Consider the following 15,796-nt stretch of genomic DNA (forward strand, 5'->3'; position numbering starts at 1 on the left):
CCAGTTGATCTGAAATTTCAAATCAAAGAAATTTCCAAATGTGGAGTAATAGAGATGAAAAATACATATAAAAGGTGAAAGACGTGATGGAAAGAGGGGAGAGGCCGGCTGTCTTTCTAAAGGAGTTTTGAAAGAGGATAGGGAAAAGCAAAGGGAAGAATGATTAGAGAAAAATGCCCAAAGACAAAAGATACATGTTTTCAGAAGGAATGGGCTCAAGCTCAGTAACTAGCAGGGTTATTTCAAATTGAAAAGAACGAAAGGCAGGATAAAGAGAAAATCTTAAGCTTCCTGAGCCAAAGACAAATTACCTACTACAGACGAAGGAGAATCAGATTATCATCAGAATTTTTCCATCTACAACTCTGGATACTCATACAGAAAATCTTATTTCAGAGTGGAGGGGAATGGGGTATGTAGAATTATGTTCTTACAGATGAGTGTCGCATTATATCATTGAAGGGGAAATGCAAAATAAAGATTTCAGGTGTACAGGAGTCGCCACATACCCTTCATGAGAAAGTGACCTGAAAGGTTTTTCAGCAGAAAAAGGAATTCAAGAAAGATGACACCTGGTAACTGCTTATACTAGAACAAATATCTTTCAACGGGAACTGTGCACCAGATAGGTCTTCATTGTATGTAGTTTATCTTAGGAATATAAGCATCTCCACTCAGTCTGTTAAATTGGCACTGTGGTCTTTGAAGCCTGACAAATGAAACAAGCCCTCAGTGGGGAACCACTGACCTTGGAGAAGTGAAGGAAGTTAAAAAGAAAATAACATTTCTAGCTAATCATGTTCTCATTGGAACATAAGCTGTGTGAGAGCAGGGCTTGCTTTGTTCTCTGCTGAATCCCTAGCACCTAACGACTGGCACATAAGTAGTAATTTGTTAAATGAGTAAATGCTTTGAAGAATCTCTTTCCTTCTGGAAAGTTTGAATGTCCTTGAGTTTTTATTTATTGGTTTAAATTGCTGTACTCTTTTTTATTTAGGAACTATGTACTGATCATTCAGATTATATAATGAATGCTGCCTCTTGGTTTTTCCATCTGTAGAAATGGACACTAGCATATAAGAGATTTAATTATAGTTAGAACAAAATGGTATGAGATGGAACGGGAAGGAAAGATTTGAGGAAGAGTAAATGCAGTATTTTTCTCATCTTTCTGAAGGTAACAGAATTGTTTAAAGATGATATAGCAAACAATTGTGCCTTGCATATTATTTAGAGTCATAAAGACAATCACTAAAACTAAAAGAGTGTGGCTTCTAGTGTAAAGAGGGAGAAGAGGAGAACATCCATCTGCTGTGGTAAATTACTTAATCATATACAATGGGAATTGATAGTGTCTGCATTGAGAAAACAGGAAATTGATGTATTAGTGTGCTACTTAAAGTTATAGCGGATAACCCATTAGGAGGAACTTAAAATAGAAAGGGCTAGAGGTGGATAGGGGAGCTTACTTTTTACTTTAACTTGCTCTTTGTCCGTATTACTTCTAATGATAAACCTTGTTTAATTGGAAAATGAAAGAAAACAAAGAACTAATAATGTTCTGAGTGTAAATGTACAGATAAATTCAAGTAGTCTTCACGGCAGAATTTACTTTTGACTATTCAGAAAATCCTTCTATTGAAATTTTACTTCTGTTGTACTTGATTGTGAGTCATTTAGCTCCTACTAGTTTCTTTCATTCTTATAAATCCTTATTGATCAAGAAACATAATCTCAAGTGAAATTTTTTGTTTAATATCTCTTATCTCCCTATAGAAATTAGAATTTTCAGTTGCCTGTAACTTTGAGATGAATTTCCAAAATATGGCATTTACCTATTCGCACAGAAAGAGATGAAAACCTGCAGTTTATGTAGAATTAAGCAAGGCATAATTATACTAAAATCCTTATTGAATGATTTTAATTTCTGGAATCTTCTATGTACTTCAGTCATGTATACTATTTTATATTAGGTATTTTCAAAGAGTAAGTTTTAGTACCTCATATAGTATTTTTCTTAATGGGAATAATTTTGAATCTGAGATTGATAGGTCGGTCTCAGAGTGACCAAGTTTTTGTTAACATACAAGAAGTCAGTTCAACAATAACTATACCTGTGACAACAGTAAGCATTTCCCCGGCAGTTCTGTACTTCTTTTTCTCAAGTAGAACATTTAGTTTAATGCTTTCCCATTAATCAAATTATAGTTCTTAGGATCAAGAATGAGTCAAAGTCTGTGCGCGACTACCTTTTGGTAAGTTTTTTTTATGGATGACTTTTTTTTTTTAATGGATGGACTTCCTTTTTATTAGTGAGTTGATTATGATTAACAGAAACAAATTCAGTACGTAAAATCTTTTCCTTTGATCTTTACTGTAAATTTTGGAGAATATTTCTTTGGGAAGTAGATTTTGGCACCTGGATACCATAAACTTTTTATTTTATTTTATTTTATTTTTAAGTAGGCTCCACACCCAATGTGGGGCTTGAATTCATGACCCTAAGAGTCGCATGCTCTACTGACTGAGCCAGCCAGATGCCTGGATACCATAAACTTTTATATTGCATATTTAAGTGGCAAATTCTCTGTTAAAACATTGAATGACATTTTGTATATTCAATATGATACAGTTAAAAAAAAAGATGACACAGTTTTAATTGTAGTAGATTCTGTTTTGAACTTGGTAAATATTCTTTGTAGGCCAGAGGTGGGAAAAGAGGTGCTTTGATTTAACATTTTATAATACCGATTTGTTTTTATTTTTTTCTCAGATTAATATTGTTGCCCCATAGGAGAGTTAATAGTGGCTGTATTCTGTTCCAGTGCTTATAAAGAATTTTAGGAGTTTAGTAAATGAACTATCTGTAGTTTACTGGATTAAGTATAGATCTTTCGGAAATACTTCTTTCATATCTATTATGGTATGAACAGTCATCATTTAATTTAATGATATGTCAGTTACTTATTTTTCGTGAGTAGCAAATATATGATTACTGCAGGAACATATTTAGGTTAATATGAAATATCTTTTTTAAGTTTCAGGAAGTAATTTAAATTGTTGAATTACCTTTCCTATTTACTTAACAGTTTATTTTAAAATTTTGATGTGCAATTTCTTAATTTAGAAATTTACTTATATCGCACTCTGTTTACTGAGAGCAGTAAACTGACTTTACTGTTTCTTGGCAGAAAACTTTGAATTTATTGAAAGCTATTTCAACTCTTACACATTACACATTTAATACTGACGGGTTTTTTTGGATTTGAAATAACAGGGAATAAAGATTATAGGATATATAATAAAAGAACTAAGATATAAAAAAGCTACTAGTGAACAATTCCACTTGTAAATGAAAGTCTGGAATGTAATAATGTTATTACTTTCATTTTATTGTGAACAGACTAAAATCTGATCCAAAATGGAATTGCATATGGATTCCTTTGTTTGGCTTTCAGAGCTTCTGTTCCTGGGTCCCCAGACCCGCCTTTTTATGTGAGAAAACTAGCATACATGTTGTATTCTGGTCAACCTATATCACCATATATTTTGATCCTGTATGTTCTTTTCTTAACTGTAATCCCTTATTGAGTCAACAGATAAATATTAAATGTTACCAGTGAGCCACTAAAGATAAATAGCCCTTTCTTTGTGGAACTCAGTCTGCTTGGACAGACAGACATTCACTTTCTCTCAGTGAAGTTTTGTATTTTTCAGTGTTGGGGACATGTGCATGTCTCTTGATCAATTTATTCTAAGTATACATATGTAGTTTTTAATTTTTAATTTTTTTAGTATTTTATATTCTTTAATGCTATCGTAAATGTAACTGTAATATCAGTTTTTTCCATTGTTCATTGCTGGTTTATAGAAAAATTTCGTGTCCTGTGACTTTCATAAATTCACCTGTTAGTTCTAATAGAACATCCTTAGGATTTTCTGCCTAACAGTCATATTGTCTGTAAAGAGAGACCATTTTATTTTTGATCTTTATGCTTCATTTTTGTATGTGATTTTATTTTTAATATAGTGTGACTTAAATGTGAAATTAAGTGAAGACTCTAAAACCAAAATAAGGCTACACATCAACAAAAAAATTAATTTAGTGTGATGAGTGATGTTATGTGTTGTCGAAATTAAATCACAGCTCTAAACATGAATTAGTACCAATTCCAAGACTTCTTAGAATCATGTTGTTACTCTCATTTGGACCTAAATTAACACATATTATGGCTGTTCTCCACCATTTTTCACTATTTGAACTTAATTCTTAACTCTTCCATTTTCTAGTACACTTTGAAATTACGTGATCCTCGGTACAGATGAACTGTTTATAAATTATCGGACTGCATATACTTATTCAAACCTGAAATGCTTCTTTATTCTGTAAATGCAGACTTGGGCACTGGAATCTGTTAAAGCAGTTTTTTTATTATGGTGTGGTCACGCAGAGGATCAAGAATTGGCTTCTCAAAACAGAACCTCCAAAGCATAATCGTTATCCTTTCCCTTGATGATTTTTTAATTTTGAATTTATTTTACAGTATAAAATTGGTCTGTTTCCTTTATATTCTTTGTCTTTTGCTTTCTTAATGCAAAATGATTGATCATATTTTTGGGACAGTGCAGGTCGGAAGCTTATCTCAGTATTAAAGCACTTTAATGGATCTGGACAAATGTACAGGCTTTTGAACAGCTGGGGGTTTTATCCATCTGTTACTGCCCTTGTTCTTCTCTCTAGTGTAAAATTTTTCAGTCGTGTAAGCCAATCTGAGTAGATTTTATTCCTGGTAAGTAATTAATTTTCCAGTGAATCTATTGTATGTTTCAACTATAGTCATTCTTCATCTATAATTTTGTCTTTTTTTGAAACATGCCTATCCCCCCCCCCCTTTTTTTAATTTAAAAATGAAGTCTGATAATTTACTGGTTTTAACTTTGAGGCAGATTTTAACACTTATCCCATAAACGATAAAAAGAGAAGCTGGACAGCCATTAAATTAACAATACCCTTTAGAACATTTATGTATTTCATATTTCTGTAGCAGCATGGTATTTAATATATTTGGGAGTTGTATTTTTCTAACTTTTTATTATGATTTTTTAAAACTTTATTTTGAATAATTTTTAGATTTTACAGAAATGTTGCAGAGATAATACAGGATGTTTCTGTATATCTAGTTTCTCCTAATATTGCTATGTTACATAATGCTAGTGTGTTTATCCAAACTAAGAAATTAACATTGGTATGGTACTGTTAACTACAGACTTTTTTCCAGATTTCCCCACTTTTTCCACTGATGTCTCTTTTGTTCCAGATCTGGAAAACCAGTTTTGCATTTAGTTTTTATGTCTCCTTAGTCTTCTCTAAGCTATGACAGTTCTCTGTCTTTTCTCATCCCTCATGGCTTTAACATTTTTGAAGACTACTGGTCGGGTATTTTATACGGTGTCTTTCAGTGTCAGTTTGCCTAATGCTTTCTCATGATTAGACTGAGTTTGTGGGAAGAATACTGTATAGTGGTGTGTCCTTCTCATCTGACTATAGGACTATAGGTGACTTTTACTACTCACTGATACTAATTTTGATTACTTGGTTAAGGTCGTGTCTGCTAGGTTTCTCTAATGTAAATATCCCTTTTCTCCCTTTGCATACTCTGTTCTTAGAAGCAAGTCAGAATGTCCAGCCCCACACTTTACAGGAGGAAAAGCAAGCTCCACCTCATGCAGGAAAGAATATTAAAGAATTTGTGGATTTTTTTATTGTTATTTTAGTTGTTATTTAGCTCTTGTATCTGTTCTTTTTCCTACTTCTAGAATATTCATTTTGTCTGAGATTTATCCTATAATTCTCTTATTTTTTTCTTTGTGATTTCCAGCTCTCTTTCCTGCTTTGCAATCAAGGTAATTCTCGGACTTAATATTTCTACTCCTCAAATGAGGCAGTGACCATTTTCCCCTTTAATTCAATCTACTGAAACTTTCAATTTGAAAGTCAGATTTTTAAGCTAGACAAAAGGTGTTTGTTGCATTTGGGCCTCAAGTGACCGCCTGCCTGCTTTCTCTCTCTCTCATTCTCTCTTTTTTTCCTCCAGGTATTCACTGGGTCTTTCAGCATTCTGTTTTATTGTGCTTATGTTCCTAGTGCTTATTCTCATTTTCTTTTTGGATGGTGTGGCTTCTTACATACACAGTTGCTTTTTCCCTTGTGGCTTATGTAATCTCAGGTCTGGTTACTGAAATATCACTAATAGTGATAAACCTACCAGTGATTACAAGGAAATAAGTTATTTACTTGTAGCATTAAGGGCAAGCTGTCGGCCCCTCTGAGGGCACTGACGAAAATTTTGTTTTCCCGCTGTTTCGTAGGTAGGGAAGTCTTAGCTCATCCATTATGCTCTGTCAAAAAGGCATGGGTTGGCAAGTACACTTCCTCCTGGAGCTCATCTCCACAGGCCAATTTCTGCATCTGGGCCTTCGGATCACATACTAGTCTCCAGTGTCTGCTCAGTTCGAGGTGGGGAAGAAGCCCAATACCAGAGACTCAAAAGCCCTCAAATCTCTGAATCTGTCTGGTCGAGGCCAGCTCTGTTAATGGAAAATGAGAGATGGAGGGATCCCTCTGCAAATTGTCTTTTGAATTGTCAGTCATTATTAAAAGTGAAAATTCTGTGAGTCACTTTGGAAAGTTTGTGTCCTAAAGAGTGTGTGTTTAAAATGCCTTCTTCTGAACTATCAATGAAGACACAGTCCTTTAGGTGTACTGGACCATGGCTCCTTTTGTATAATTCGGGTTTTCTTTCTCCCTGTGTTACTTCCCAGCAACACACCAGTACATGTAGTTTATAATGTCAGCTGTGTAATATATAGTCCATTTTAGAATAGCACAAGAAGTTATCACTGATAGCTCCATATTGCTTAGTCTCATATTTCTAGTGGTCTGTGGTTGATAGCATGCCCATAGATAGCTCATTATATTTAAATACTTATTTAATATTAACAGTGTCAGTCTCAGTTCTAGATCATGTTAACATAAATGCGGGTTTTGATGTCTTAAAGCCAAGGTATTGACCATATTCAGGAAGATCTGAGTTTTGATGGACGTTTACTATGTTGAGGGCTTCCAAATTTGTATACCCACCCCGGACCTTTCCTCCTATCTCCAGACTCATATATCAAACTGCCTATTTGACATCTTCTCACAGCTGTTTAATAAGCATCCGAAATCTAATATAACTCCCCTGTTTCTTTGCCTGCCCCAAACCTTCTCTGTCTGTGTACAGGGCACCACTGCCCTTCTAGTTACGGGACTCATTTTTGATACTTTTCTCACTCCGCATCTACTCACAGTTGATATATCAGTAAGTAAGTCTTGTTGATTCTGCTTTCAAAACATACCCCGGATCTGAGCTCTTCACTAGCCCTGTATCTTTTATCCCCATTGAAGGGCTGTTATTATTGTACTAGATTATTACTGTGCTGGCCTTACTGGCCTTCCTGTCCTCACCTTTGCTCCTCTACACTCTGTTACCAGCAAAACAGCCTTTAAGAGATCCTTTTGTGACAAGTGAGACTAGACTGTTACTGTTTCATTCTTCTCTTGACAGTGTTAGTATCAAAGTATTGCTAACCTCAAAATACTCAGGAACTATTCCCCCTTTTTCTAGTCTGTGGAATAGTTGGTGTTAAGTTTAGAATGATCAATTCTAGGACAATTAGTTAAATGTACGTCTTAAAACCATGTGAGTCTGGGGGCTCTTGGCTGACTTTTGTTCTCAGGGTCTTGAGTTTGAGCCCCACGTCACGTGTAGAGATTACATGCATGCATGCATGCATACATATGTACATAACAAACAAAAACATGAGCCTGGTGGGTTTTCGTGCGGGGTAGATTTTTAATTGTTGGTTAATGTTCTTTAGTTATTACAGGTCTCTTCAGGTTTTCTGTTTATTCTTGAGTTTGATTTGGTAAATTGTATGCAGGTAAATTATATTTTTAGGAAGTTGCTTTAAAAGGTTTTTTTTGCTTATTGGCATGAGTAGTATTTTTACTTTTTAGTTGTATCAGTCTCATGATATTAAACGCATCTTCTTTTTAAATCAGTCTTTCTGGAGATTTTTTCTATTGTTAGGGTTTTTTTTTTTTTTTTTCTCCCAAACACTAGCTTTCCCCCCCAAACACCAATTTTTATTCTCTTTGGTTCTCTTTATTCTTGTTTTCTGTTTCATTATTTTCTACTGCTATCTTATTTCATTCCTTCTACTTTTGGGAACTTATTACTCATTTCCTAACATATTGAGTTGGATGATGAGCTCATTATTTTTCAGCCCTTTTTTTTTTTTTTTTTAGTTTTGCATATGTAAATTCCTAAGTGTTTGGTGGGGCTTAGACTAAGCATTTTCATTGTACTGATGTAAAATTTTTTGAATTTCCATTGTGATTTTTTGGGAGACTTTTAGAAGTGTGTTTTTAGAATTTCCAAATGTGGGTAAGGTGTTTTGTTGTTTATCTGTTTTGCTTCTAAAACTGATGTCAGAAAATGTGATGTTGCATGACGTGGACTCTTTGGTATTTAATGAGATTTGCTTTCCAGTCCGCCATATAGTTGCCTTTTGTGGTTGTTCAGTGTATACCCTATAATTGCCTCAGTTTTCTATATTATGTATGTTCAGTCTATATTTTTACTATTTCTGCTTTACCAATTACTTAGAGAAATGTGTTAAATTCTCCTATAATGAGAAGACTGTCAAATTTTCTTTATAATTCTGACAACTTCTAATATATGTAAAGTTTTTAGTTTAATGTTAGTTTATTTTTAAAATGTCTGTTATTTAGTATGTAGTGACCGTTTTATCTCCCAGCAATGGTTTTTGCCTTCAAATCAGTTTTATCTGGTATTAATATAGTTGTTTCAGTCTTTATTTGGTTTGTGTTGTCTTATGTTTTTTCATTACTTTTAACTTTGTGTCCTTAAGTTTTGTTTTCTTGTAATCATGTATAACTGGATTTTTGAAACATCTGAATTGCTATGTTTTCATTGATGAACATATATTTTTTCGTTGCTTGATACAAATGTGTATTTCTGCTGTCTTATTTTGTACTTTCTAATTAAATCTAGATCATTCAAGCCCCTCCCCACCCCCGACCCATCTGTTCTATTGGATTGATTTTTTTAAATTTTCCTCTTTTTCTGTCCACTGAGTTAGAAGTTACGTATTACATACATAAATTTATTATAATATATGTGTAATTTATATATTTTAAATTTGATCCAAAGTGCATAGTTGATTACTGTTCAAACTGAAATAGCGTCTCTAACTTCTATTTAAATAATACATGATCCTCATTGATACATCTGATCATCTCCCTTGAGTTAAAGTTCTTTGTCTAACATATCCTTAAATAGTGCCATTTTTTTGGTCTGTACTTTTGGGGCTCTTCGTGGAGTTGATGAATTTGTCTAGTTTTTTATATCTGGCTAATTAAAGCAGGCTTCAGAATTCATACAAATCTATTTGTTTCCCTCAGTTTAGAACTGAATTTATGTTTAGGCTGTTTTTTTTTTTTTTTTAAAGATTTTATTTATTTATTTATTTGGCAGAGGTAGAGACAGCCAGCGAGAGAGGGAACACAAGCAGGGGGAGTGGGAGAGGAAGAAGCAGGCTCCCAGCGGAGGAGCCTGATGTGGGGCTCGATCCTAGAACGCCGGGATCACGCCCTGAGCCGAAGGCAGACGCTTAACCGCTGTGCCACCCAGGCGCCCCTAGGCTGGTTTTTTAAAAGCGTAAGGCCTTTATAAAATAAGACTACTCTTCCTGGTACTAAATTCTCGTTTTGTCTTTTTTTTATATTGTTGGATTTTTGTTTTTGTTTATCCTTTTGAAATATGATTAATTAGCTAGCTTTGTGTCTTTCATTTTGTTTAATTTCAGAGTCTTCCAGTGATAATGTGTGTATAAGATTATTTGTAGCTATCATGTAGTAGGGCATTTATTTTATTAGCTTTATAAAATACTGTTCTTCAAGGTCTAGGAGTAAATTAAAATTAAAAAGAAAGGAATTTAGTAACAAAGAACTTAAACGTTCTCTTTGGAACGTAAAGTAACAGTTTTCTGATGCTGTCACAGGATGGGAAACTAATTTGACCATTTGCAAAGTGTATTCATATTTATTATAGAACATGTATTACTCATGGAAAAATAAAAATGGTAGTAGTGAAAAAAGAGAGAGTGAGTCATAATTTGTTTAAACACAGGTGGTTTTCAGAGTATGTTCTCTGGACCAGCAGTGTCTGGATCACCTGTGAACTTGTTAGAGGTACAAACTTAGAGGGGTAGCTGGGTGGCTCAGTCGGTTAAGCATCTGTCTTAGGCTAGGGTCATGATCCCAGGGTCCTGAGATCGAGCTCCGCATCGGGCTCCCTGCTTGGTGGGGAGCCTGTTTCTCCTCCCTCTGCCCTGCTGCTCCCCCTGCTTGTCTGCTCTCTCTGTCAAATAAGTAAGATCTTTAAAAAACAAACTAACAAACAAACAAAACCAGCAAGGTGGTGCAAACAAACTACATGGTGCATTCACTTGATAGACATGCACAATGCTGGTCGTCCTTTTTTCACAGAAGTACTGTAGATAAATATTTGGTTAATAAACATCGTGTAAACATCACTCAGTCTTACTTTTGTTCAGGGGATATTCACTTTCTTAAAGGAATTAAAAAATAATCATGTTTCTTGATACGAGAAAGTTACAATAATGAATGTGGGAATGTGATATAGAGGAAGTTTGTGATTGAGAGTATTTTTTAATTAACACTAGAATCTCAGTGTAAGGCAAGTTGAATGCAGTTTAATGCAACTCTTCCTTTCCTCCTAACTCTACCTAGCCGATAGTTTTCAAATTGCTACAGAGGCCTTTTAGTCTATTTGATACCTCACCATTAAGAACTCATTAAAATGCCTAAAAAGACATTCCGTATTCTCACCTTAAACAGAATCTCATGGGGAGGTAGGGCTGTGGAGAGGGCCATACTCTCCTGAAATAGGTCTTTGTATTTAGATTGCTTTATTTTAAAATGTTTTGTGATAACCATCCCTCTGTGGTGTGTACAGGTAGTAGTAAATCTTTTTTAATTACTCCAGTTAGTAGTTGAAGAAGTTTTTATGAAGATGGTGGGCATTATCGTACAAATAATTACAATTTTTAAATAATGATAGTATTTTATTAAAATTCTTTGTGTTTTTCTTTCAGGAGAGAAATAGAAACAAACAATAACCATATGAAGATGTCCTGTTAGAATTACAACACTAATGATGTAGACTCTGGAAATGCCTAATAAGTCAAAGAAGACGTTATTAAAGCTTTTTTTCTGCTTAAGGTGACATCTTTGAACTCTAACACAGAATTGACTCTTCTTGTAATGGTTTTCATCAGCGCATCTGCCCTTATACTCTCACCAAACACACTTGAGAACTGTAACTTCGTCAAGCACTTTCTGTCCTGAAGCTTTTACCAGTATCTGCTGTCTTTTGTAATTATGCATCCTAGCTAAGGCACAGAAGACTGAATGAATGCAAGGATTCATTAACTCTTTGAATTTGTTAAATACTAACAGTTAACCATTAGAAGTGGTTCAATGATGTAAGAGTCACACTGCTTCAACTTTTTCTTTGTTGTAGTTTTTAAATTGTCAATTTTTAGCTATTTGACAGATTAAAAGCAAAATAATCATGCCATATTTAGTCCTGGAGTTCGAGTCTAAATGTTTATGTGAAAAATTATTGTAGTAAACTTTTAATATGGCAAAGCAACCTTAAGCTCTATTTTAGCCAAATGAAACATAATCTGAAATTATATTAGAACATTTCCCTTGTCTTCAAACTGTTTGGTGTAACAGAATATTGATATGCAGCTTGGTGGATTTCACCAATTAATGCACATTCTTCTCCCCTCCTTCCCCCAATAATATGTATACTGAAAAATGTGCATTTGTCTGAGGAATTATTTTGTTTGCTACCACTTAATGAATCTCAAAATTTTGAGTAAATGTACCTCAGTCTAATCAGACTTTTTATGACCTTTATAACTACATTTAAAACCCTTAATTCCTATTTCTGGGTGTTTGCGAGCCTGATTGCTATCATGAAGTAAAAATTTATTACTCTAGGTATTCACTAGCTAAATAAAAATAGTTCTTGTTTAGCAAGCATATACTGTTCCTCAACTCTTTTCTCCAGCTTTTGCAGTGTCCTGGCATCCTTAAAATACTTTGAAAATATGGCCTTGATCCATGGATTAAATCAGTATCTAAGTGAATGTGTTGATGTTTTATTGATCAGATCTATATAAATGGGAATACAGCATATATCTGGGTATTCTTATAGTTATCTTTTTAACATCTTATTTTTTTCATTAATTACATATCAACATTAATTTTGTAACTTGAAGCAAATTGATTTTGTATAATTAAATGTGTCACGCATCTGTATTAACTGATTTGATGGCATAAGGTTATGAAGATATTGTCCTGCCCCTTATATTACTGTTCCAAAAGGAGAAAACTATGTAGAAAGATACATTAAGGGTGAAAATAGCAATATAGTAGATCTGAATACCTTGATGTTTTGCATTACTCCATTTATGTTTACATCATGTTTAGAAATGTTTTCGTTTACTATGGTCTTTGGTCACTTCGATTCAAAGTTTAGTGACAGATATTTCTTTGAGGCTTTCATTTATATAATTTTTTTGTACAATGTTTTCTTAAATGTACAAATACTGTATTCAAGTGGGAAAAAATACAGTATTTGTAGATAATCGGAGCTACTTCACAGTTCTTGGGTAGTCCCAGTGTAGTTATATCAGTGCTTACTGAAGGGAACATCAAAATGTTAGTGGTATATTACAGAATAAATACTTTCTTAAAGGAAAATTGCACCTATTTTACCTTTTTAAGAGTAAGCCATGAAATCTTATAACCTGTCTCTTAACTATTTATAATGAAGATTGGCATTTGGGTATAGTCACCAGAGCAATGTTCTACATCCCTGAGATTATAGAGGTAGGACATGTCAAAGATGATTCTTGTCACTCTGGAGGTCCTATTAGACAAAACTGTAAAGGGGTGACCTTGTAGGAAGGGTCTGAGTCCTCTCTCTGAGGTTCTCTTTTTCTTGGTGCTTTATTAGCAACTCTGAATATTTTTATAAAACTAGTTACATTATAAGTGGATTCAAACTTGTTTAATTTACATTAGGTTTCTATGTAAGAAGTGTCACTCACTCCGCAAGCAGGCTGATTGCAATAGCAGACTCTGATGTCAGATGTAGTTGAGTCGTCTATTCATGGTGAGGAGTACATCCCAGTGCCTTTAACCTGGATTTCTAATATTAAGTGAAATGGGTGCAGCATTCCTTTGGGGAAAAACAATAACAACAACAACAACAAACAAAAACACTTTTATCTTTTCAAAATTGGTAATTTTTTTCTCATTTAAGTTTTCTTCAGAGCACCTACCTTCTCTTCCTCTTTGGTCTGTCATTGTATGGCAGAAAGTTTTTTCTGTAAGTGAAATTATTACAGATTGTCTCAATAGCACAACTAACTAAATATTCTTAACTGTAGGGACCAAAAGGGAGAGAACCTGGGCTCTACAGCAGGAGACACATCATCAAATGTTGGAATAATCACAAATTAAGACATTATTGGCCCAGTAAATTTCTTGCTTAATATTTTTCCAAGATCTGGTTTGAATGTTTCTTATTAAAGTTATCTTACGTGGGTATTTTATTTTGAAAGGTATTATAGTTTGTATATTTAACAGTAAGGGGGAAAATGTAACCAAAATTAGTATTCTTTCTCTATACATATTGGTACTTGAAGATTCCTTTCGGAAGAAACCCCAGCCTTTTCCTAATTTCACTACTTAATTCCTCATTTTAACTTGAGTGATCTTTCTAATTCAAAAGCTGTGTTCTTTTTGAATACCATGCATGGGGGCTAAGCTGATGTTAAAACAGTTTGCAATAAAAAAGAATCAGCTTAAGTCATTTAATCATTTCAAGTGCATTCTGCATCCTATAAAAATAAGTTTGAAAAATTTAAGAGAATTGTGTTTTCATTAAGTTTTGCATATCTTTTGTTATGCCATGTAAATTCCCTTCTTTTTCGTATGATTAAAGAAAGGTTATGATAAAATGATTAGTTCATTTACATTCACTTGTAGCAATTACATGAGAATTTGAATTTTGTCGTGTTTGGGTTTGTTCATTCCTGTGAATGATGGTACAGTTAGGTGAGATTTTCTGTTATGGTACCCAAACTCACCATTTGGTCCTCTTTAATCTTTGAGGGTTTCAATAAAAATTGTTCACTCATATCTGTGTTTTTTCCATTTTATCTTCAAAAGTATGTATTGCCTGCCAGAAAACATAACATTTTTGTCTGTGCTGTTATGGATTTCCTGATTGACGTTTCTCTCGAGTACAAATAGATTGTATCGCTTGTTTTAGTTGGCCATTTAAATTAAGTGGGGGAATTAAAGAGAGGGAGGATAACAGTTTATCCTAATCTTTATCCGCTTCAGTGAGCTTATTGCATTACATGCTCTTACTACTAAACTTAGAGCAAAAGAGAAAGAGGCCTATTTGTTTTCCTATAATAGGAGGAAGTGGTAATACCAGCTGTCTAATAACCCTAATCCCCCATTCTTGGTACCAAGGAATGCTTTTCTAACAGTCTGTATGTTATCCTTTGGGATAGATAGAGCTTATGTAGATCGTGATGAATCTGGCTGGTGCATTGATTATTGGCTGGGCTCTTTATCTAAGGTACTTGTTCTGATGGGGGAAACCAGAGAGTTTAGTTTTGTGCTGTCAAAACTTTCCAGATGCGTACAGCATTGTTGGCATGTGATCGGGGCACAGTTGTACAGAATCACCCCAGGTGTCCCACACTGTGGCATCATAAGAAACCTCCTTTTTACTGGTCTTTTCCTAAAGGGAGGGTTTGCATTTCATCAGCGTATTTATATTCGAGGCTGCTCATTTGTTGTCGGGACCCTAATTCTTACCTGCCTGGCTTTATCTTGCTTAGTGATACTAGGTGTAGTAAGTCTAGTTTAGGAACTAAAATATTCTTGCTGTCAGAAGTTAATGGACCAACTCAAAGCTTTCTAATTACAGTACTTGGAATTGCATCATCTTGAGGAGTATTCTTTTCTCCTTCCTCTTGGTGTACTAGTGAGAAATAGAACTATATGTCACCTACACATGATAGTAGCAGTTTAAATACAGTTTATTTATAAATACTGCACTAAGTTCAGAATTTGTCTACTCTAATTTGAGTTACCTGTACAGCGTTGGGACTAAATGTAAATGAAGCACTATTTTTGTAAAACTTAGAATGCAAGGAAGATGTGTGAAGTTTATAACACTGATGGGTTCCTCATCCCTTCCTGCCCCCTACTTGCCCATCAAAAGAATACCCCTTACATAGAACACACTTAGGGATGTAGGTATTTGAATGCCATTTAAAAACATGATTGGCTCTATCTGACATGTCTGTAATCAGAATGGAATTATCATATAGGGGAAGAAGGTCTTAGAATTGAAAATTGAAAGACCAGACTTTGAGTCACTTCTAACTGGTAGGTTGACACTGAGCAAATTTCCTTTGTTTCAGTGCACTTACCAAGAGATTGGTGTACAGTGCATCCAAGGTTCTTTGCAGTTCTAAAGTCTTATAATTTTTTTAAAAAAGATTTTATTTATGTATTTGAGACAGAGAGTACAAGGAAGGGCAG

At 34.3% G+C, this 15,796-nt stretch overlaps 1 protein-coding gene across 10 annotated transcripts in view; it reads left to right on the forward strand.

The window, feature by feature from the left end:
- Positions 1-14,369, forward strand: part of YTHDF3 (YTH N6-methyladenosine RNA binding protein F3) — a 40,054-nt gene extending 25,685 nt beyond the window's left edge. For all 10 annotated transcript variants that reach the window (XM_048212686.2, XM_026516423.4, XM_057307995.1 and 7 more), the window contains one exon: positions 11,245-14,369. In XM_048212686.2, the coding sequence (XP_048068643.1) occupies positions 11,245-11,268 (24 nt within the window). In that variant the 3' untranslated portion in view covers positions 11,269-14,369. The remainder of the gene's footprint in view (positions 1-11,244) is intronic.
- The last annotated feature ends 1,427 nt before the right edge of the window (positions 14,370-15,796 follow it).

Source organism: Ursus arctos, unplaced genomic scaffold, assembly GCF_023065955.2.
Source record: "Ursus arctos isolate Adak ecotype North America unplaced genomic scaffold, UrsArc2.0 scaffold_6, whole genome shotgun sequence".
Lineage (NCBI taxonomy): Eukaryota > Metazoa > Chordata > Mammalia > Carnivora > Ursidae > Ursus > Ursus arctos.